The sequence below is a fragment of the Xenopus tropicalis genome, chromosome 4 (genome assembly GCF_000004195.4).
Source record: "Xenopus tropicalis strain Nigerian chromosome 4, UCB_Xtro_10.0, whole genome shotgun sequence".
Classification (NCBI taxonomy): domain Eukaryota; kingdom Metazoa; phylum Chordata; class Amphibia; order Anura; family Pipidae; genus Xenopus; species Xenopus tropicalis.
In genome coordinates this window covers 143,596,609-143,619,981 of record NC_030680.2, presented here as the reverse complement: position 1 = coordinate 143,619,981, position 23,373 = coordinate 143,596,609, and the positions used below count along the sequence as shown (strand labels likewise).

At 41.6% G+C, this 23,373-nt stretch overlaps 1 protein-coding gene across 2 annotated transcripts in view; it reads left to right on the top strand.

Moving 5' to 3' along the window:
- Positions 1-23,373, top strand: part of slc25a26 (solute carrier family 25 (S-adenosylmethionine carrier), member 26) — a 67,427-nt gene that overhangs the window by 10,030 nt on the left and 34,024 nt on the right. For both annotated transcript variants that reach the window (XM_031899985.1, NM_001004820.1), the window contains 1 exon segment: positions 332-379. In XM_031899985.1, the coding sequence (XP_031755845.1) occupies positions 332-379 (48 nt within the window).

Below are 23,373 nucleotides of genomic sequence, written 5' to 3'. Positions count from 1 at the left end.
ACCCCTCACCTACTGGTGGAAATCCGGCAGCGGCTGTAGAGGGTTTTTTTTCTATTTTAAAACTATATTGATTATATAGGCACGGGCCCTTGGGTGCCTATCTATAAATATGACCCTGGGGCTAGGGAGTATTAAGAAGGGTTTAATTCTCCTTTAAAAGAAAAAGAATACATAGAATTGGATGACATTTTCTATGATGTGCCAGGGTGACTGTTTTTCCATAGAGAATTAACACATCAGCCTTTTAAAATGTGCTGAGCTATGAAATAAATCTCATTGTTTGTCGCTGTGCGAGGAATAATTCCGCCTCTATTTATCTCTCCCATTCTAGGGCATAAAGGGACTGTACCGAGGGTATAAGAGCACCGTGCTGAGAGAGGTAACGATCCCACTCCGTTATACTTGGCTCATTAAGCACATTGGGAGAGCGTTATCATTTGCACAATAACCTCACTGCCGCTTTCTGGGTTTCCTACATGTCCCTCGTTATCCATGAATGATTCTCCGGCCATGCATTTCTATTGCAGTTTCCATTTTCCAACAGTCGGGGTGTTACTGGGGGGAAGGCTGGGAATTCTAGTAGCCAAGTTTGATATCACTGGGGGTTAATTATAAAATTCACACAGCGCAGAATTATTTGCACGGTGAACATATTTGCCCTGCCCAGGTTTATATTTATAAAGCTGGACAAGACTGGTGCAGTTTGGTCTCCATAGATTGATAAGCTGCTTCTTGGTAACAGGGACTTATGGATTAATATTTGATATTTCTGTATTTTCCTTCAGAAAATTCTGTTCCAAAACAAACATAACCCATATTGTAACTATTCAGTTCTATATTGGGGACCATTAAGCTGGCTTCCCTGGGGACAATCAAACGGTTTTGTATTCATTTATTTATAATGTACTGTTACCCTGCGCTGGTACTTTTGCTTCAGATGCACCATTTATAGTTTATATGAATACGCTGCTGTGTATCCATGGGGGCAACCATTCAAGTTGCAATAGGGCACATGTATTTATAGCACGTACCAGAGGGGTTGTGTACAGTACTATGGTTTTTGAAGGGTTGCCACCTTTGACCTTAGCAAAAACTGGACAAGACGGCTAGATAATTACATCGGGGGGCCAGAGCTATGACATTTGGGGGCGGGACTGTAACATCAGAGGTGGTTATTGGCCTGATTATTCAGTCTTGTGAAACCCAAACAGGCAGTAGAGACTTGAACAGCCCTAAAAATAAAATCCAAACTGTTTGGACAAAACCGATTTCAGCTGCAGCTGTAGATGAAGTAATTAAAGTATAATGTACTGTTGCCCTTTACTGGTAAAACTGGTGTGTTTGCATTAGAAAGCCTTCTATAGCTTCAAAAGGAAAAGTAACACTAAAAATTTTTTGAAAATTATTTGTGAAAAAGCTATTCTACCCTGCACCAATAACTGCCCTATCCTGCAAACCCCTTAGTATTTTGAATGCTTTAAAAGAAAATACCTGTTAAAACTTGGCTTCCTGTGGCTTCCTGTCAATTGAACTAAGGAGATACAGCGAAGGAAGGAGCAGGCATCAACTATGCAACGATCGATTGGTCCAGTCTAGCCTGACTCCTTCCTATACAGAAGGAAGGCTAGACTCGATCAATCGATCGTCGCATAGTGATTGCTGCTCCTTCCTTCACCGTTTCGCCTTGGTTCAATTAACAGGAAGCCAAGTTTTAACAGGTATTTTCTTTTAAAGCAGTCAAAATACTAAGGGGTTTGCAGGATAGGGCAGTTATTGGTGCAGGGTAGAATAGCTTTTTCACTTAAAATTTTTTAGTGTTACTTTTCCTTTAAATATAAACCCTGCTGTGTAGCCATGGGAGCTGCCATTCAAGCTGGAAAAAGGGAGAAAAGGCCCAGGTTACATAGCAGATAAAATACCATTGTATTCTACAGAGCTTATCTGTTATCTGCTATGTAACCTGTGCCTTTTCTCCCTTTTTCCAGCTTTAATGGCTGCCCCCATGCAGGGTATTTATTTCATCTATAATAGTCTTTCTGAACCCAACTCACCAGTGTTACCAGTGCAGGGCAACTGTATATTATATTTTAATTACTTTGAAGCATTTTTATTTTTAGGTGTTACTGTTCCTTTAATAGGAATGTTCCATTCATGTTAAAGAATTCCATTATGGTATTCTCAGCACAAGACTGGATGAAACCTTCTGTGCTCCTGTATAGTCTCCCATTTGGGACCCAAACTACCACCCTTGGCAAAGGGAGGGGGTTCCTAATAACATGGCACTGCTAGGCATTATGTAATGACCCTTGCAGTGGTATCTGTGCTCCTGCCTGGGCTGTGGTTGGGCTTATTAGGGCGGTACCATAGGCATGGCCAAATATCACCCAGGTTGATGTCTCTGCTGTCAGGTTGAGGTTCAATAAGGGAGGGAAGAGGAAAGTTCTGAGGACCTTCTTCTGCTTAGTATAATCATCGTTGAGGCTCTTGAAGGAGAACCAAAGTTGTTGACTAAAGGACCTTTGCCCCTGGGGGCTTTTGCTCCAGGCCAGCACTTGGTGGTCTTGCCATACTGTCAGATTGAGGGGGAAAAAAAGCCTAAAGGTGGCCATACACCTTCAGATCCGCTCGCGATGTCGCCAAGCAAGCGGATCTTCTCCCGATATCCCCCACCTACGGGTGGGCGATATCGGGAGAATCAAGGCTAATTCAGTCGTTTGGCCCTGGGGCCAAATGATCGAATTATAGCGAAGGGTATAGGCAAAGTCGCTTCGGGAACCGCATTAACGAGTCAATGTGGTCCCCAATCCGTCTAGATTTTGTAACCGGCCGATCGGTCGGTCGTTAGTGCCTATACACGGCCCGATTAGCTGCCGAATTGATCTAAGGGACCGATATCGGCAGCTAGAATCAGCCCGTGTATGGGCACCTTTAATGCTCTTTGCTGCAGATCTCACTTTAGGCTCTTGGGTTCATCAGAATTAGTCATTATAGAAAGATGGCACCAGTTATACTGGAATCTCCGACACACAATAGTTCCCTCCTGTACTTATTTTCTGCCTCGCTGAACCCATGGTACCGGTTCACGTATCACAAGAGAAGATAAAGAGGCAAACAAGCCTTTCTGGTTCCGTCGATGGTGTCGGTATAAGCGAATCCATTCAGCGAAAACCCATTTTGCCAACCAGCAAACCCCAGAGCCCCACCTCAGCGCTAATCTACTTAAAATTTGTTTTGACATATGTCAGGGTGGTAATTAATTTCCTGACCGCTATCAAAGTGCGATTTGTGACCTTTCCGCGAGATGGGTTCCTGCGCAGAGCGGCAGCCCTTTGTTTGGGATTTAATTGGGGTCTGATCCATTATGTATATTCATAAAAGAACCGTCAAAGCCAATTTCAGGTATAATATTGTGTTATTTTTTTTTATCATGTAAAATAGTTTCCAGTCAAAAGAAAACAATTATTGATGCACCAAATGCTTCTCGCTTTCAGATTGATATAAATAATAAGCAATTTGCTTTTCGAATGAGCAGGATGAGGCTTTTTCCCATTAATTCTTTTTCTTTTACAGTGAAGCGGTGTTATCATTCTTCTTTATTAGCATTCTTTAGCCAAGGATGTTTTCTGGCAATTGTAAAAACAGCCTTTCTGATAGTCGCTCAAGCATTGATTTATAGCACATTTACTGCATTTTTATCTGTGTGAAGGCGTGGTAGGCTATGGTAGAAGAGGGGATAGGTTCAGCAGGTATAGTAGGGAGAGATGGTGCCTATAGTAGCAGTGGGATAATAGCCTCTGGGAAGGGACTGGGGCTGTGGGATAGCAGGTATAGTAGGGAGAGATGGTGCCTATAGTAGCAGTGGGGGGATAATAGCCTCTGGGAAGGGACTGGGGCTGTGGATAGCAGGTATAGTAGGGAGAGATGGTGCCTATAGTAGCAGTGGGGGGATAATAACCTCTGGGAAGGGACTGGGGCTGTGGGATAGCAGGTATAGTAGGGAGAGATGGTGCCTATAGTAGCAGTGGGGGGATAATAGCCTCTGGGAAGGGACTGGGGCTGTGGGATAGCAGGTATAGTAGGGAGAGATGGTGCCTATAGTAGCAATGGGGGGATAATAGCCTCTGGGAAGGGACTGGGGCTGTGGGATAGCAGGTATAGTAGGGAGAGATGGTGCCTATAGTAGCAGTGGGGGGATAATAGCCTCTGGGAAGGGACTGGGGCTGTGGGATAGCAGGTATAGTAGGGAGAGATGGTGCCTATAGTAGCAATGGGGGGATAATAGCCTCTGGGAAGGGACTGGGGCTGTGGGATAGCAGGTATAGTAGGGAGAGATGGTGCCTATAGTAGCAGTGGGGGATAATAGCCTCTGGGAAGGGACTGGGGCTGTGGGATAGCAGGTATAGTAGGGAGAGATGGCGCCTATAGTAGCAGTGGGGAGATAATAGCCTCTGGGAAGGGACTGGGGCTGTGGGATAGCAGGTATAGTAGGGCGAGATGGTGCCTATAGTAGCAGTGGGGGGATAATAGCCTCTGGGAAGGGACTGGGGCTGTGGGATAGCAGGTATAGTAGGGAGAGATGGTGCCTATAGTAGCAGTGGGGGGATAATAGCCTCTGGGAAGGGACTGGGGCTGTGGGATAGCAGGTATAGTAGGGAGAGATGGTGCCTATAGTAGCAGTGGGATAATAGCCTCTGGGAAGGGACTGGGGCTGTGGGTTAGCAGGTATAGTAGGGAGAGATGGTGCCTATAGTAGCAGTGGGGGATAATAGCCTCTGGGAAGGGACTGGGGCTGTGGGATAGCAGGTATAGTAGGGAGAGATGGTGCCTATAGTAGCAGTGGGGGGATAATAGCCTCTGGGAAGGGACTGGGGCTGTGGGATAGCAGGTATAGTAGGGAGAGATGGTGCCTATAGTAGCAGTGGGGGATTATAGCCTCTGGGAAGGGACTGGGGCTGTGAGAAAGAATTTTTGATCCCCTCTCTGAGTCAAAATGGAGAGGCTTGAGAAGGGCTTTTTCCCGTTTTCTAAATCATCTAGCAGTTAGGCAGGTTTTATAAAAATATAAACATTTGAACTCGATAGACGTGTCGTTTTCCAACCTAAGTTACCATAAAAGTGCAAACCCAAGCAGCCACCAACAGCCAAAGGTTCTCTGGTCCCAATGCAAAGACTCCAAAATCTGTTTTCATAACATTCTGTATGACTTAAAGTCATATGTTTTTTATTTTTATGATGGTATTCTCTGAGCCGTGATTGGCCCCAAGTATATTTGTGTGGATGTTTATAGCCTAATGAATCTGACCAATATAGATATATTTCTGTATATTATATACACATACCCATACTTATGTGCACATATAATAAAGTGTAGGGCAGAAAGTGCTGAGCTGCAGTCAAGCTGAACATCTGTCAGGATTCCATTGTTCTGGCTTCATGAGAAATATAAGTTATGGCTGGAATTTTTCCATTAAACAAATGCTGTAAGTTTTAAGCAGATGTCTTAAATAGACACTATTATTAATGGGAAATTTTACACGAGCAGAAATCAAGCCCCTTGTCTAATCAGAGTATTTATTTAACTGTTCGCTATAACAAGCAATTCCAATTTCCACCTTTATGTTAAGGCGGGACGGCTAAGCTTTACACGAGAACAAAGAAGAGAATTAAAAGAGGGGATTTTATTGGCTTAGGCCTCAAAAAGCCACCTGTCTGATTTCTTTCAATAAAACATTGTTTTTCCCCCTCATGCAGATCATTTCTTAAAATGGATTAACCGCCTAATGCGGGCTCAAGTGACACCAACTGGGAAAGGACTCTTTAGCCGGCCTAATGCATAGCTTTTCCTCTTCGGAATTGCACGTAACCTTCTGTAACCTGTAGGAAAAAAGTATTATTTGTTCTACATGTTTGAGTTTGAGGGAGTTTGAGGTGAGGAAGCCTTGGAAGGTAGGCCAGATCACATTATTATCACATTATAGTACAGGTATGGTGTAAGGGTTAATCTCTTTAACTCTGTCTGTGCTTCTCTGCACTGTATCTAAGCAGTCACGAACCGGTTCGATTTAATCTGTGCGTCGGCGAAACATCTGATATCGTCTGCGCATGTGCGCTGATCAGGGAACGTGTACAAACGAAACAACCAGTATGTGTATTGCAAACAAGTTCAAATTTATTTTGTTTTGATATTACTTATATAGTAGATAGAAAAACACATCCCATTATGCTTACATCATGGGTGGGTACATATGCCTTGCAATTATTAGTAGAAATACAGAAATTATTTAATTAGCTGCTGAAGCTTTATTATGATCTCTTAGCCTTGAATATTAGCTGAGATAATCAAGGCCGGAGCAACTTGGACAGACAAGATAATGAGGATAATCATAACAACTGAAGTAATACTTTCTCAGACCTTCGTGATTGAAAACAAAATTGTGTAAATTCAGCATTTAGCAATTTAAACCCTATCAATTATAGTACAGGTATGGGATCCCTTATCCGGAAACCCGTTACCAGAAAGTTCTGAATTATGGATAGGCCATCTCCCATAGACTCCATTTTAATCAAATCATTCTAATTTTATAAAATGATTTCCTTTTTCTCTGTAATAATAAAACAGTACCTGTACTTGATCCCAACTAAGATATAATTACCCCTTATTGGGGGCAGAACAGCCCTATTGGGTTTATTTAATGGTTAAATGATTCCCTTTTCTCTGTAATAATAAAACAGTACCTTGTACTTGATCCCAACTAAGATATAATTACCCCTTATTGGGGCAGAACAGCCCTATTGGGTTTATTTAATGGTTAAATGATTCCCTTTTCTCTGTAATAATAAAACAGTACCTGTACTTGATCCCAAGTAAGATATAATTACCCCTTATTGGGGCAGAACAGCCCTATTGGGTTTATTTAATGGTTAAATTATTCCCTTTTCTCTGTAATAATAAAACAGTACCTGTACTTGATCCCAACTAAGATATAATTACCCCTTATTGGGGCAGAACAGCCCTATTGGGTCTATTTAATGGTTAAATGATTCCCTTTTCTCTGTAATAATAAAACAGTACCTGTACTTGATCCCAAGTAAGATATAATTACCCCTTATTGGGGCAGAACAGCCCTATTGGGTTTATTTAATGGTTAAATTATTCCCTTTTCTCTGTAATAATAAAACAGTACCTGTACTTGATCCCAACTAAGATATAATTACCCCTTATTGGGGGCAGAACAGCCCTATTGGGTTTATTTCATGGTTAAATGATTCCCTTTTCTCTGTAATAATAAAACAGTACCTGTACTTGATCCCAAGTAAGATATAATTACCCCTTATTGGGGCAGAACAGCCCTATTGGGTTTATTTAATGGTTAAATGATTCCCTTTTCTCTGTAATAATAAAACAGTACCTGTACTTGATCCCAACTAAGATATAATTACCCCTTATTGGGGGCAGAACAGCCCTATTGGGTTTATTTAATGGTTAAATTATTCCCTTTTCTCTGTAATAATAAAACAGTACCTGTTCTTGATCCCAACTAAGATATAATTACCCCTTATTGGGGGCAGAACAGCCCTATTGGGTTTATTTAATGGTTAAATGATTCCCTTTTCTCTGTAATAATAAAACAGTACCTGTACTTGATCCCAACTAAGATATAATTACCCCTTATTGGGGGCAGAACAGCCCTATTGGGTTTATTTCATGGTTAAATGATTTCCTTTTCTCTGTAATAATAAAACAGTACCTGTACTTGATCCCAACTAAGATATAATTACCCCTTATTGGGGCAGAACAGCCCTATTGGGTTTATTTAATGGTTAAATGATTCCCTTTTCTCTGTAATAATAAAACAGTACCTGTACTTGATCCCAACTAAGATATAATTACCTCTTATTGGAGACAAAACAAGCCAATTGGGTTTATTCAATATTTAAATGATTTTTAGCAGACTTAAGTTATGGAGATCCAAATTATGGATAGATCCCTTATCTGGAAAACCCAAGTTCTCGAGCATTCTGGATTACAGGTCCCATACCTGTAGTAGATACTCCTTACCTTGGCAAACACAACATACCTGATTGTTATTACCTGGAGGCCTAAAGCAACTAGTTGGTATTAGCAGAGGTTTACAACTGTAGCAATATGTATGGCCAGGCTCTTGGAATCCTAGAGTAGACTCCCAACCACGTAGAATTTTTAAGACCGTCTATTCTTCTAGATCAGGGATCCCCAACATAAGCCACACTCAGATGTAAAAAGTGTTGAGGAGCCACACAAGCATGAAAATGTCCTTAAGGATGGAAAATATGGGCTGTGATTGACTATTTGGTAGCCCCATGTGGATTACTGGCCTGGAGGAGGCTCTGCTTGGAGGAAAACATTGTCTCTGTGCTTCCAAAAGTTGCCTCCAAGCCAGAGTATTAATAATGGGCACCACCGGGAGCAACATCAAAGGGGACGAGGAGCAATATGTTGTGTCCATAGAAGTTGGCTACCATTTTATGCTAGATTTGGTGGATAAGAATAGCACCTTTTTTCTATTGTTGTAACGCCTGTGTTCTGACTTCAAACGTTCATGCCTATATATAACCTACCTAACTGCTAGTTGATCCAGAGGAAGGCAAAAACCCCATCTGAAGCCTCTCTAATTTGCCCCAGAGGGGGAAAAAATCCTTCCTTCCTTCCTCCCATAACCCTGTATTCCCTCACTTGCTAGAAAGCCATCCAACATCTTCTTGAAGTTATATAATGTATCTGCCTTTACGACTGATTCCGGGAGATAATTTCACAACTTCACAGCTCACTGTAAAATGCCCTTTCCGAATATTCTTCTACTGGTTGCCACACTTAGTATTATCTGCCATTATCTGGCCACCTTTTTGTAGTGATGTACAGTATCAGCCTGGGGTATCAGGGCCCACTAGAGAACCTGACTTCAAGGGCCCCCCACATTCTCCCATAAGCCCACTTGGTTGCTGTACTGCCTTTGACAAGCCCAACTTTTTTACTGGTAGACTGGTGGTGCGGGGGAATATGAGGTGCAGTACCACTAGTGCAAATGGTGAGGGGCCCTGGACTATCTTGGGCCACACCAAAATTTTCCTTGGTATTCTGGTGACCCAGTCACTGGTGAAGTTCTACTTGAGTCCATTTCTCGTTCACTAATGGTGTGCTACCATTGGTTAAACACATTGGTTGAAAAATAATGACTAAAACCTGACCTGTTGCACCTACCTCTTCCAATCCAAAGGTAATTGCACCCTTCCTAGGCCTTTAGTCGGTATCACTCAGGGTTAATGAGTGAGGCAATAGGACTGGCCTGTTTGTGTATGTATTTCTGTCGTGTCGTGCCCTCCTGAGCAGCTTTGTTCTTTGAGCTGAGAAAACAATTAGGTAAATCTGCTCTTTTGTCCAGCAATAATGTAAATCAAGGCCAGACATTTCCATTCTAGAATTGTTTTTTAGGCGCCAGACGTTTATAGTCTGCAAAGGTATATGCCAGCAATAAATTATATTAATCTCGCTGTACTAGAGAGGCCTTGGTGTTGCACCAATCTTCTTACTGTACAACATGGGGGGCTTTGCTCCCTTCTTCTTTCAGTCTTGGCCAGGCCACTTAAAGCTGTCCGTGGTTTAGGCGGGCTCCTTGATTGGTGCATGGCCATAACAACCCATAGTCACACTGTACAAAGACACATTAAAGGGGAACTTGCAAATTTGTTAAAGAGCCCCACACAATACAGAACCCCCTAATATCCCTATCCCTGTAATCTGTTCCTTCAAAATATCGAAATAAATACAATTTTTATATGCTGAAATCCAGCTGCAAAACAGTTCTTCTCTTTCTGTATCATTTGAAATCCTGGCAGGGGAGGAGAGACTAAACCACTGATGTTACAAATTGTAACAACTTCTCCCCAGCTTACAGACAGCATGCAGGAACTAAATAACCCACAATGCATTGCGCTGGGATGTTCCTTTCCTTATTGACATCACGTGTGCAGAAGGGGATTGTGGGATTGGGAGGATGCAGACTGAGAACAGGCTGAGGAGTCACAAAGTAGTCAGCCAACCTATTTCTATTCGTATGGGGTTTACCTATTTCTATTCATATGGGTTTTACCTATTTCTACTCATATGGGTTTTACCTATTTCTACTCATATGGGGTTTTACCTATTTCTACTCATATGGGTTTTACCAATTTCTACTCATATGGGGTTTACCTATTTCTACTCATATGGGTTTTACCTATTTCTACTCATATGGGTTTTACCTATTTCTATTCATATGGGTTTTACCTATTTCTACTCATATGGGTTTTACCAATTTCTACTCATATGGGGTTTACCTATTTCTACTCATATGGGTTTTACCTATTTCTACTCATATGGGTTTTACCTATTTCTACTCATATGGGGTTTACCTATTTCTATCCATATGGGTTTTACCTATTTCTAACCACAAAAAAGCAAATGGCACTCAGGGCTATAAACAAGGGAAAAACCCTTAGAATTTTATTGCGGAGGGTTTTTCCCTTGTTTATAGCCCTGAGTGCCATTTGCTTTTTTGTGGTTGTACTGGTTTTGGAGGGTGCCGATCCCTCCAGCAGTGTGCACCGGGCATATAATTTTGGAGTACTAGGGTGTGCGGATAAGGTCTCTGTAGTATTTTACCTATTTCTACTCATATGGGGTTTACCTATTTCTATTCATATGGGTTTTACCTATTTCTACTCATATGGGTTTTACCTATTTCTACTCATATGGGGTTTACCTATTTCTACTCATATGGGGTTTTACCTATTTCTACTCATATGGGTTTTACCAATTTCTACTCATATGGGGTTTACCTATTTCTACTCATATGGGTTTTACCTATTTCTACTCATATGGGTTTTACCTATTTCTACTCATATGGGGTTTACCTATTTCTATCCATATGGGTTTTACCTATTTCTACTCATATGGGGTTTACCTATTTCTATCCATATGGGTTTTACCTATTTCTATTCATATGGGTTTTACCTATTTCTACTCATATGGGTTTTACCTATTTCTATCCATATGGGTTTTACCTATTTCTACTCATATGGGTTTTACCTATTTCTACTCATATGGGTTTTACCTATTTCTACTCATATGGGTTTTACCTATTTCTACTCATATGGGGTTTACCTATTTCTATCCATATGGGGTTTACCTATTTCTATCCATATGGGGTTTACCTATTTCTATCCATATGGGGTTTACCTATTTCTATCCATATGGGGTTTACTTATTTCTATCCATATGGGGTTTACTTATTTCTATTCATATGGGGTTTACCTATTTCTATTCATATGGGGTTTACCTATTTCTATTCATATGGGGTTTACCTATTTCTATTCATATGGGGTTTACCTATTGCTACAGCAACATCCCTAGAAATAAGACCGTAGAGAAGTTTGGTGGTTTGTGTTCCTCGAATCAGAGTTAATTCTGCCATAAATCATCGACATCTAAACATTTGCTCTGCACAATTTGGGTGGTCAGCAGCAGTGAATGGAATCAGCCTGGATACGGAATCACATTAGCTGGAGAAATACCATTCCCAATGGATTATAAACTCTGTGTAATTAGTGCGCTTTAGCCACGACATGCTGCGTGTTCCTAAGGAGGTCAGTGTGCCATTGGCTTACCCAGCTGTGCAATTGCGGTGCTGACGGACGTCTTTCACAACCAGAGTTCAGAGACGAAAGGCAATTATTTTGGAGACACAATGGTTCTTATTCCAACAAAAGGTATTGTGTAATTAGAGATATGTATTTTGGGGAAATTATTCTTTGGTGCCCAAGCCTAGATACATTAACTGTAGAGTCTGGTTAGTTTAGCCTATACAAGGTCTTGCTGAATGAAACACATTTATTCTTTCCCTTTATTCATAAGAAGGTTACAAATGTATGGAAACCCAGGTTTCCCTGCAATAGTTCCAGGAATGACCAGGGTGCCAAACAGCATTCAGCCCAGATCTCACCATGGTGGGCTTCAAGTTGGGCCAATCCATCCATTGCACTGACTTGCTTTAGTCTAGGGCAGGGATCCCCAACCTATTTGGTGAGCCACACAAGCTTAAAAAAATGTTGCTTGAGGAAAGAACTGTGATTGGCTATTTGGTTGCCCAATGTGGACTGCTGGCCTCCAGAAGGCCCTGCTTGAAGTAAAGCTGCTACTCTGTGTTTCCAAAAAATGGGCACCTACTTTCTTTGAGGCTAGTGGGAGCAACACCAAGGGGGGTTGTGAGCAACATGTTGTTCACGAGTCAGCGGTTGGGGATCTCTGGTCTAGGGGGTCTACTCCACAGTAAGGGAACAACTGCCCACAGATATCCATACAGAATCTCATGGTTTTTTGGAGACCTTTTGTTTATGTTGCATTTATACATACAACCGTAGTGGCCACTCATGGAACACTCAGTAGAACACTCCAACCACAGTCACTTCTTGCCGCCTTCTGCCCTCTGTGGCCTATACTGTGGATCCTGCTGGTCTTCTATTGGACTTCTGTGAGTAAAAGCATAAAGAAAGTGCCCTTACATAACCGCGTCATCTGGATTTGCTCAATAAGTGCCTTAGTCCTTTCATTGTCTCCTTTAGGCTTTGTGTCAGGCAAGAAATATCTCCACGTAAGTCATTTAACAAGAAGCAGAGCATTTCTTTGGAACTTCCGCCACTGTTTACATTCTTGGCAGCGCAGGGAGTACGAATGAGGTCATGAAAGCCCGGGCTTAGCGCCTAGCCGACGCTCTGGGGGATGTCAGTTAGTGAAGGTGCAGGTAATGTGTGTATCTTCTTCCCAAAGTTGGCCCGTGCCAGCAGTGACTTAATTGGTCATTCCAATGGAATGGGGCAAATAGGGAACTGTGGCCTCCATAATGTCAGGCCAAGACATTACCGGGGATGATAAACTTTGTTGCACAAATGCATTGAGATTGCTCTCCACTGTCTCCCAACGGGACCTTTTATACATTGACTGACATTTAATGTCAATGAAGCCCTATTATAGGATCACTTATATACCTCATTTATGAATTGGAAAGGTGCCTGTGAATGCGCAGACATTGGCTGTGGACTTGGCTGTTCGGCCATGTTGTTTTTACTGTATCAAACCTAAACAATCTCCATCCTGGCAGATTAATTCATTTAGGTGGCCACATGGGGCAATGGCCATCTTGTTTTGAACCTGGGGTGGTTCACCTAAGGGTAACTTTTAGTATGTTATAGAATGACCTAACTTTCAATTGGTCTTCACTATTGATTTTGAATTATTTGCCTTCCTCTTCTGACTCTTTACAGCTTTTAAATGGGGGTCACTGACCCCGGCAGCCAAAAAAAAAAAAACATTAGGTAGGACTGCAGAATGCGGATTCGGCTGACTTAAATATAATTATTTTTATACAGCTGTGGTTCTTTCAACAGATTTTTTATTGCTCTGTTCATCTTTACTTCAAGACCAAAATGTCCTTTTGCTTTTTTGTAGTTTAACGTGCAGCCACCAGGGAGCAGTATTGACCTTCCTATCTCAGTAGCCCCCAGCTTGCGTATGTTCCTTTCAGTGCGGGATACGGACCACACACTTGCTTTAAAGAGGGATCGCTTATTCATGTGCCATTAGTTTAGGCTAGTAATTGGCTGATGCTAATTGTTAACATTTCCTGGCACTATGGGGGCATGTCACCTCTAGGCTGATTAGTCTCTGCTCTCACATAAGTCTGTGCTACAAGTGGGACTGTTACTTGCAAGAAATTACACTGATTATTTGTCTTTGTTCTGTCTATGTTACATTGTTTTTAGTATGTTTAACTATTAATGGTCTGATAGTAACAGAGCATTCTGTCACAGTGGCACAGATCCTTTCTGACCCCCCCCCCCCCTCCCCATTGTAAGCAGCAGTCCTACGCCGCTTTATGGCTGAGATTCTAGCTATCTGTATAACAGAGCATTCTGTCACACTGGCACAGATCCTATCTGATCCCCCCATTGTAAGCAGCAGTCCTGCCCTGCTTTATGGCTGAGATTCTAGCTATCTGTATAACAGAGCATTCTGTCACAGTGGCACAGATCCTATCTGATCCCCCCCATTGTAAGCAGCAGTCCTGCCCTGCTTTATGGCTGAGATTCTAGCTATCTGTATAACAGAGCATTCTGTCACAGTGGCACAGATCCTATCTGATCCCCCCATTGTAAGCAGCAGTCCTGCCCTGCTTTATGGCTGAGATTCTAGCTATCTGTATAACAGAGCATTCTGTCACAGTGGCACAGATCCTATCTGATCCCCCCATTGTAAGCAGCAGTCCTGCCCTGCTTTATGGCTGAGATTCTAGCTATCTGTATAACAGAGCATTCTGTCACAGTGGCACAGATCCTGTCTGATCCCCCCATTGTAAGCAGCAGTCCTGCCCTGCTTTATGGCTGAGATTCTAGCTATCTGTATAACAGAGCATTCTGTCACAGTGGCACAGATCCTGTCTGATCCCCCCATTGTAAGCAGCAGTCCTGCCCTGCTTTATGGCTGAGATTCTAGCTATCTGTATAACAGAGCATTCTGTCACAGTGGCACAGATCCTATCTGATTCCCATTGTAAGCAGCAGTCCTGCCCTGCTTTATGGCTGAGATTCTAGCTATCTGTATAACAGAGCATTCTGTCACAGTGGCACAGATCCTATCTGATCCCCCCATTGTAAGCAGCAGTCCTGCCCTGCTTTATGGCTGAGATTCTAGCTATCTGTATAACAGAGCATTCTGTCACAGTGGCACAGATCCTATCTGATCCCCCCATTGTAAGCAGCAGTCCTGCCCTGCTTTATGGCTGAGATTCTAGCTATCTGTATAACAGAGCATTCTGTCACAGTGGCACAGATCCTATCTGATCCCCCCCATTGTAAGCAGCAGTCCTGCCCTGCTTTATGGCTGAGATTCTAGCTATCTGTATAACAGAGCATTCTGTCACAGTGGCACAGATCCTATCTGATCCCCCCCATTGTAAGCAGCAGTCCTGCCCTGCTTTATGGCTGAGATTCTAGCTATCTGTATAACAGAGCATTCTGTCACAGTGGCACAGATCCTATCTGATCCCCCCATTGTAAGCAGCAGTGCTGCCCTGCTTTATGGCTGAGATTCTAGCTATCTGTATAACAGAGCATTCTGTCACAGTGGCACAGATCCTATCTGATCCCCATTGTAAGCAGCAGTCCTGCCCTGCTTTATGGCTGAGATTCTAGCTATCTGTATAACAGAGCATTCTGTCACAGTGGCACAGATCCTATCTGATCCCCATTGTAAGCAGCAGTCCTGCCCTGCTTTATGGCTGAGATTCTAGCTATCTGTATAACAGAGCATTCTGTCACAGTGGCACAGATCCTATCTGATCCCCATTGTAAGCAGCAGTCCTGCCCTGCTTTATGGCTGAAAATCTAATTTTCTTTGTGTAACGAGTGGACAACTTTTACAATATAATTTAAAATGTCATTCTGTTCTATGTAAGAATTAGGAACAGATACAGCTGTAACAGACCAAAACTGCCAACCGAATGCAACTAAAAAAAACAGGGGGGATATCTTTTAGATTCGTAGCTCGGTATCAGTTCATTGATAAAAAAAAAAATCCAATTCTATTTCCCCAAAACATGCAGATTTGCAAGTAAAAACACGCCGTAACGTCTCGCTCTCCGGATTGGCCCGTGGGCTAAGTAACATTCCCCAAATGGGCTCATTAATCAAATCACATTGCAAACGTCCCGTAATCACGCGCATAATCGCTCCTTTTCAGGAAACTCTCAGATTTAAGTGGATTGCGGGTATTTTTATACACAAATATTTACATCCCGCTAATGGGTTCCACTGTATAATGTTCCTTTCCCCCTTAACTCTCTGGTTCAGATCATTATTTATCCCGTTACTCGAAATAATGCCTGAGGACTTTTTTTTTTGGATTTTGTTTGGGAAATAAAAGTATATATATATTGTCAATCCAAAAATGAGAATATGCCTCCTAAGGAAAGGGGGGAATGGGGCCACAGAGAAGAACATGTTGTACAGGTTTCAGACCCCTTATCCGGAAACCTATTATCCAGAAAATTCCGAATTACTGAAAGGCCGTCTCCCATAGACTCTATTTTAATTAAATTATTCACATTTTTAATAAGGGTTTCCTTTTTCTCTGTAATAATAAAACAGTACCTGTACTTGATCCCAACTAAGATATCATTACCCCTTATTGGGGGCAGAACAGCCCTATTGGGTTTATTTAATGGTTAAATGATTCCCTTTTCTCTGTAATAATAAAACAGTACCTGTACTTGATCCCAACTAAGATATAATTACCCCTTATTGGGGCAGAACAGTCCTATTGGGTTTATTTAATGGTTAAATGATTCCCTTTTCTCTGTAATAATAAAACAGTACCTGTACTTGATCCCAACTAAGATATAATTACCCCTTATTGGGGCAGAACAGCCCTATTGGGTTTATTTAATGGTTAAATGATTCCCTTTTCTCTGTAATAATAAAACAATACCTGTACTTGATCCCAACTAAGATATAATTACCCCTTATTGGGGCAGAACAGTCCTATTGGGTTTATTTAATGGTTAAATGATTCCCTTTTCTCTGTAATAATAAAACAGTACCTGTACTTGATCCCAACTAAGATATAATTACCCCTTATTGGGGCAGAACAGTCCTATTGGGTTTATTTAATGGTTAAATGATTCCCTTTTCTCTGTAATAATAAAACAGTACCTGTACTTGATCCCAACTAAGATATAATTACCCCTTATTGAGGCAGAACAGCCCTATTGGGTTTATTCAATATTTAAATGATTTTTAGCAGACTTAAGTTATGGAGATCAAAATTACAGAAAGATCCCTTATCCAGAATACCCCAGGTCCCGCGCATTCTGGATAACAGGTCCCATACCTGTACTATAAACAGTAACTGCAAACTATGAGGAGTCCAGCCCCAGTGAGAGGCTGCTGATTGGCCGGTTAGCCGCCCCCATTACAGACAGGATGAGACCTCAGCCGAGAGAATTGGCAAGTGCTAAGTCAGATAATTAGTTCAATATCCAAAGCGATTGTGCGGATGAGAAGTTCAAAGAGACGCGGGGCCGTATGAAATCAGATTTTGGCTCTTCTCGCTCGGAATATTTCAGGACACTTAGTCATTTATGTTTTTTTTGATGTGCAAATAAGAAATGGTTTGCGCGCGGCACATCAAACGCACAGAGGTCCTGTTTGGACTTTCCGCAGACTATTCTGCTCGGGAGATGATTGATACTAATACTCAAGCACATTCGCTAAGGGAACAATGTGCCTCTCCGTTTTTGCCAAGTGGAAATATTTAAAGCGATGCGTCGTTTGAGGATAATGGGATGCACTTACGGATCCCCCCCCCCTCCCTTTGATGTGAGAATAGGCCCCAATCTGCTGGGGACGTCGTCGGCTTCAGTTCTCTTTTCTGGTGCAGTAAGGGAGAAGCTTAGGGCTGATTTTATAGGAATTTGGCTACTCTTTATGCTCAACAGCTTTCAATGTAATTGCTCATAAATCAAATGCACCCCCAGGAAGCGCGCCTGTCATTGGGCCAGGGTGCAGGGGGCCATTCAGGGTGCCCCCCGGCTGCTTGGCCCACTTCTGGATATGATTGGCAGCTCCTATTGCGGATATTTAAGATAACTTTTAGTATTTTATAGAATGGCCTATTCCTAGCAACTTTGCAATGGGTTTTCATTATTTATTTTGTATAGCTTTTTTCATTATTTGCCTTTCTCTTTTGCCTTTTTCAAGCTTTCAAATGGGGGTCACTGACCCCGGCAGCCAGAAACTATTGCTCTGTGTGGCTACAATTGTATTATTATTGTTACTTTTTATTACTTGTCGTTCTATGCAGGCCTTCTACTATTCATATTCCCATCTCTTGTTTAAACCACTGCCTGGTTGCTATAGTAAATAAGACCCTAGCAACCAGCTGCTAAAGTAGCAAATGGAAAGCTGCTGGACACAAAGCTAAATAACTGAAAAACCATAAGAAATAAAACTACCCTTTTAAATCAGATGGGGGCACGCTGGGCAATAGAAAACTAGTGTCACTCTGCTGTTACCCCTTATTGGGGGCAGAACAGCCCTATTGAGTTTATTTAATGGTTAAATGATTCCCTTTCTCTGTAATAATAAAACAGTACCTGTACTTGATCCCAACTAAGATATAATTACCCCTTATTGGGGCAGAACAGCCCTATTGGGTTTATTTAATGGTTAAATGATTCCCTTTTCTCTGTAATAATAAAACAGTACCTGTACTTGATCCCAACTAAGATATAATTACCCCTTATTGGGGGCAGAACAGCCCTATTGAGTTTATTTAATGGTTAAATGATTCCCTTTCTCTGTAATAATAAAACAGTACCTGTACTTGATCCCAACTAAGATATAATTACCCCTTATTGGGGCAGAACAGCCCTATTGGGTTATTTAATGGTTAAATGATTCCCTTTTCTCTGTAATAATAAAACAGTACCTGTACTTGATCCCAACTAAGATATAATTACCCCTTATTGGGGGCAGAACAGCCCTATTGGGTTTATTTAATGGTTAAATGATTCCCTTTTCTCTGTAATAATAAAACAGTACCTGTACTTGATCCCAACTAAGATATAATTACCCCTTATTGGGGCAGAACAGCCCTATTGGGTTTATTTCATGGTTAAATGATTCCCTTTTCTCTGTAATAATAAAACAGTACCTGTACTTGATCCTAAGATATAATTACCCCTTATTGGGGGCAGAACAGCCCTATTGGGTTTATTTAATGGTTAAATGATTCCCTTTTCTCTGTAATAATAAAACAGTATCTGTACTTGATCCCAACTAAGATATAATTACCCCTTATTGGGGGCAGAACAATCCTATTGGGTTTAATTCATGTTTAAATGATTTTTTGGTAGCCTTAGTATGAAGATTCAAATCTCTTATCCGGAAACCCCCAGGTCCTGAGCATTCTGGATTATAGGTCCAATACCTGTGTGTGTATATATATATATATATATATATATATATATATATATATATATATATATATATATATATATATATATATATATATATATATATATATAGGCATTTTAAAATAGCAGCTCCTTTCTCAGAGCACTGAATGGTACATGCTACAATAACGCTGACAGTTATTATGAAGAAATAAACAGTTCTGACATTTTTAGCCCATTAGCAATAAATGCCCTGCCTAGTCTTTAAGAATGCACAAGCGTGAATGAACCTGCATTCTTCTCTGAATGAAACCTTAATTTATGCCTGAAAAAACAGCAATGCGCACCGGCACGTTACGTCCCTTGCACCAAACAATGGCAGGGGCACTGGGGTTGCTGTCGGTATTTCAAGATTTTGCTGTTTCACGGGGAGTTGCTGCAGTGACTTTACATCTTTAAGTTCTACCCTGCAGCTTATTAAGCTCGGCCTTGCACCAGTCTACAAATGTCTGCCTTTATGTGGAGGGGAAAAATGGATCTTACCTCTATCCTATACTGAAAGTAGATGATAACAATACAGGAGGGCTATGGGAGGTTATTAGTAAGGCTTAGGGCAGAGAATCAGGGTGAAGCATTATGTAAGGCTGAAAATGCAAGCGGAGAACAAAGAAATATAATTATACATTTATTCTCATAAGGAAAAAGAGTCTCAACTTATTTAAAGGAGAACTAAAGCTTTAGTAGGGGCAGAAATGTTGTACATTATGTGTTGGGTTTCTGTACCAGCCCAGGGCAACTACAGCCCTTTATCAGGGAAGATCTGTGCCCCTAAAGATGCCCCAGTAGCCCCTCATCTTTTTTTCTGCTGATTAAGTGCTGCTGAGCCCAGGGACCCACTCACAATATACTGTATATATAGAATATACAGGCTATATAAGGTTGATTATTCAGTTCTGTTGAAAATTGCACTGGTTTCATGTACTAATAATCTGTATTACTTACTGATCCGCCCTGTAGCATCAACCTATATGGCAGGCAAACCCCATTTTCTCCTTGATCATTTGCAGCGACTCCTGAGCATGTGCAGTGCCACTGACACCCCTAATAAAATCCAAGATGTGACCTCCTGTGGCTACTTTGTTCGCCTGAATCATTAATGTACAGGGGATGCAGAACCTTTTAAGTTGGTGCAATAAGTTCAGTATATACTAAAAAAAATACCATTTCTATCCATATTAGTTCTAAGGGTTTAGTTCTCCTTTAAGGGCAGATCCCAAGACTTTAGGGTCTTGCAGTGGTCCCAGCATTCCGTGGTTTGTAAGATAAATTCACAAACTGAATGTCTTTCTGAACATTACATATAGGATAGATGGATAGATAGATAGACGTATAGATAGACGTATAGATAGACGTATAGATAGATGTATAGATAGACGTATAGATAGATAGACATATAGATAGATGGATAGATAGATGGATAGATAGACGGATAGATAGATGAAAGATAGATAGACGGATGGATAGATAGATAGATGGATAGATAGATGGATGGATAGATAGACGATAGATGATAGATGGATAGATAGATGATAGATGGATAGATAGATGATAGATGGATAGATAAACGATAGATTGATAGATAGATAGATAGATAGATAGATAGATGGATAGATGGATAGACGGATAGATGGTTGATAGATAGACGGATGGATAGATAGATAGACAGACGGATAGATGGTTGATAGATAGATAGATGGATAGATAGTCGGATAGATGATAGATAGATAGATAGTTAGATAGATAGACCAACGGTTAGCTAGACGGATAGATGATAGATAGATAGACGGATAGACCAACGGTTAGCTAGACGGATAGATGATAGATAGATAGACGGATAGACCAACGGTTAGCTAGATGGATAGATGGATACATACTAGGGATGCACCGAATCCAGCATTTGGTTTGGGATTTGGCCAAGATTTGGGCTTTTTCAACAGGATTGGGATTTCGGCCGAATCCATGCTCCTGGTCGAATCACGTGACTTTTTGTCACAGAAGCACTCTTTAACCCTTCCATATTCAGTTTTGGCTTGCTTTTCGGCCTAATCCAAACATAGAGGATTCAGTGCAGCCCTAATAGACACCATTTAGGTTTTTATTTTTCCTTTATAGGGAAAAACACAATCCGGAAGAATACGGATACTTGAGAGACACTCAAAGGGTTAAAGCACCTGGCCACCCATCTGTACAATACTTTCTCTTGACAAAATAACTGCAGCTACGTAAACTGCCGCTCACGCCACAAATTCCTCCCAGCGGTAACAAGTCAAGGCAGCGCCGGATACAAAAGGCTCAGACCGGAGCTCGTCGTTAGCTGTATAAATAAAGCGACAATGCGCTCATTTGTTATTTTTTTTTTTTTGTTTGTTTCTGCGCCATTGTGGAAAGTGACGGCGGTTTTAGTCCGGGAGCAAATATGAATGCGGCCTTAGAAAAGCGCAGAGGCATGTAGGGGTGACGTACTGTTAGGGGAACTCGGCTCTGGGAGGGGTTTCATGGCACACCTGTTCGGCTTTGCAGCCAGCGCCGGCCCACCGTCAGCAGAGAAGGGCCCCCTGGGGGGGGGGGAGCTTGGGAAACAGTCACAGGGGATAGTCTGTATTCACTGCACTAATATGTACAGGCATGGGATCTGTTATCCAGAATGCTCGGGGCCTGGGGTGTTCTGGATAAGGGGTCTTTAGGTAAAGGGGAAACACCACACAACACAGAAACCCATAATATCCCTATCCCTGTAATCTGTTCCTACAAAAAGTAGGAATAAATCCCATGTTTATATGCTGAAATCCAGCTGCAAAACAGTTCTTCTCTTTCTGCATCATTTGAAATCCTGGCAGGGGAGGAGGGACTAAAACACTGATGTTACAAATTGTAACAACTTCTCCCCAGCTTACAGGCAGCATGCAGGGACTGCATAACCCACAATGCATTGCACTGGGATGTTCCTTTCCTTATTGACATCACGTGTGCAGCAGGGAATTGTGGGATTGGGAGGAGGCAGGCTGAAGGCAGGCTGGGGACAGGTGCTACTGTTACATTTTATTAGGTAGGTAGAGATTAGATAGATAGATTGAATAGATAGATTAGACTAATAGATTTGATGCATTGGTTGATAGATAGATAGATAGATGCCTGAGGGAATAATCAGATAATTGCTGTGTGATGGGGTGGGGTTTTTCCACCTGTGTCAGTTTTCCCCAAAATCTCTCTTCTGGGAATGACATGTTTTGGCAAATCTTCTAACTGGCACCGATACTTGTTGCTGCTTAATATTCTCCCCTCGGGGGAAATAAATAGTTCTCTTTATTGGAATACTATAAAGGCAGGTCAGCGTGTCAGAGTTTGCCCGACCAGACCCTCGTAGGTCTCTATCTGGAAATACCAAGGCTGCTCTAGCTCTGGGAATGTATGGAAGCTTAGCTGTAAGCAGAGAAAACAAAACCACTGAACATTTAAAGGGGACCCTGAAAATTTCCTTTTCTATCATGTTAGTAGAGCAAAATAAACTTTATTTACACCATAAAAACAATTACATTTTTTTTTCCTTCAGTCTTTACAGTCACAGCAAGCAGGCAGCCGCCATTTTGTGTACACTGTTATTAAGGCAAGCTTTGTATCACCCCTAAATCTTATGCATTTGCCCTAGGAAAGTGCTGAATGGAAAGTTAGAGTAATTATTATTAAAAATCTGAGCTGTCAATCATATATATCGCCTGCCCCGCCTTTGGCATAGAGGTGGGGCAGGCAATATATGATTGACAGCTCAGATTTTTAATAATAATTACTCTAACTTTATATTCAGCACTTCCTAGATAGATAGGCAGATAGATAGATAGGCGGATAGATAGATAGGCGGATAGATAGATAGGCGGATAAATAGATAGGCGGATAGATACATAGGCGGATTGATACATAGGCGGATAGATACATAGGCGGATAGATACATAGGCGGATAGATACATAGGCGGATAGATAGATAGGCGGATAAATAGATAGGCGGATAGATACATAGGCGGATAGATACATAGGCGGATAGATAGATAGGCGGATAGATAGATAGGCGGATAAATAGATAGGCGGATAGATACATAGGCGGATAGATACATAGGCGGATAGATAAATAGGCGGATAGATACATAGGCGGAGAGATACATAGGCGGAGAGATACATAGGCGGAGAGATACATAGGCGGAGAGATAAATAGGCGGAGAGATACATAGGCGGAGAGATACATAGGCGGAGAGATACATAGGCGGAGAGATACATAGGCGGAGAGATCGATAGACGGAGA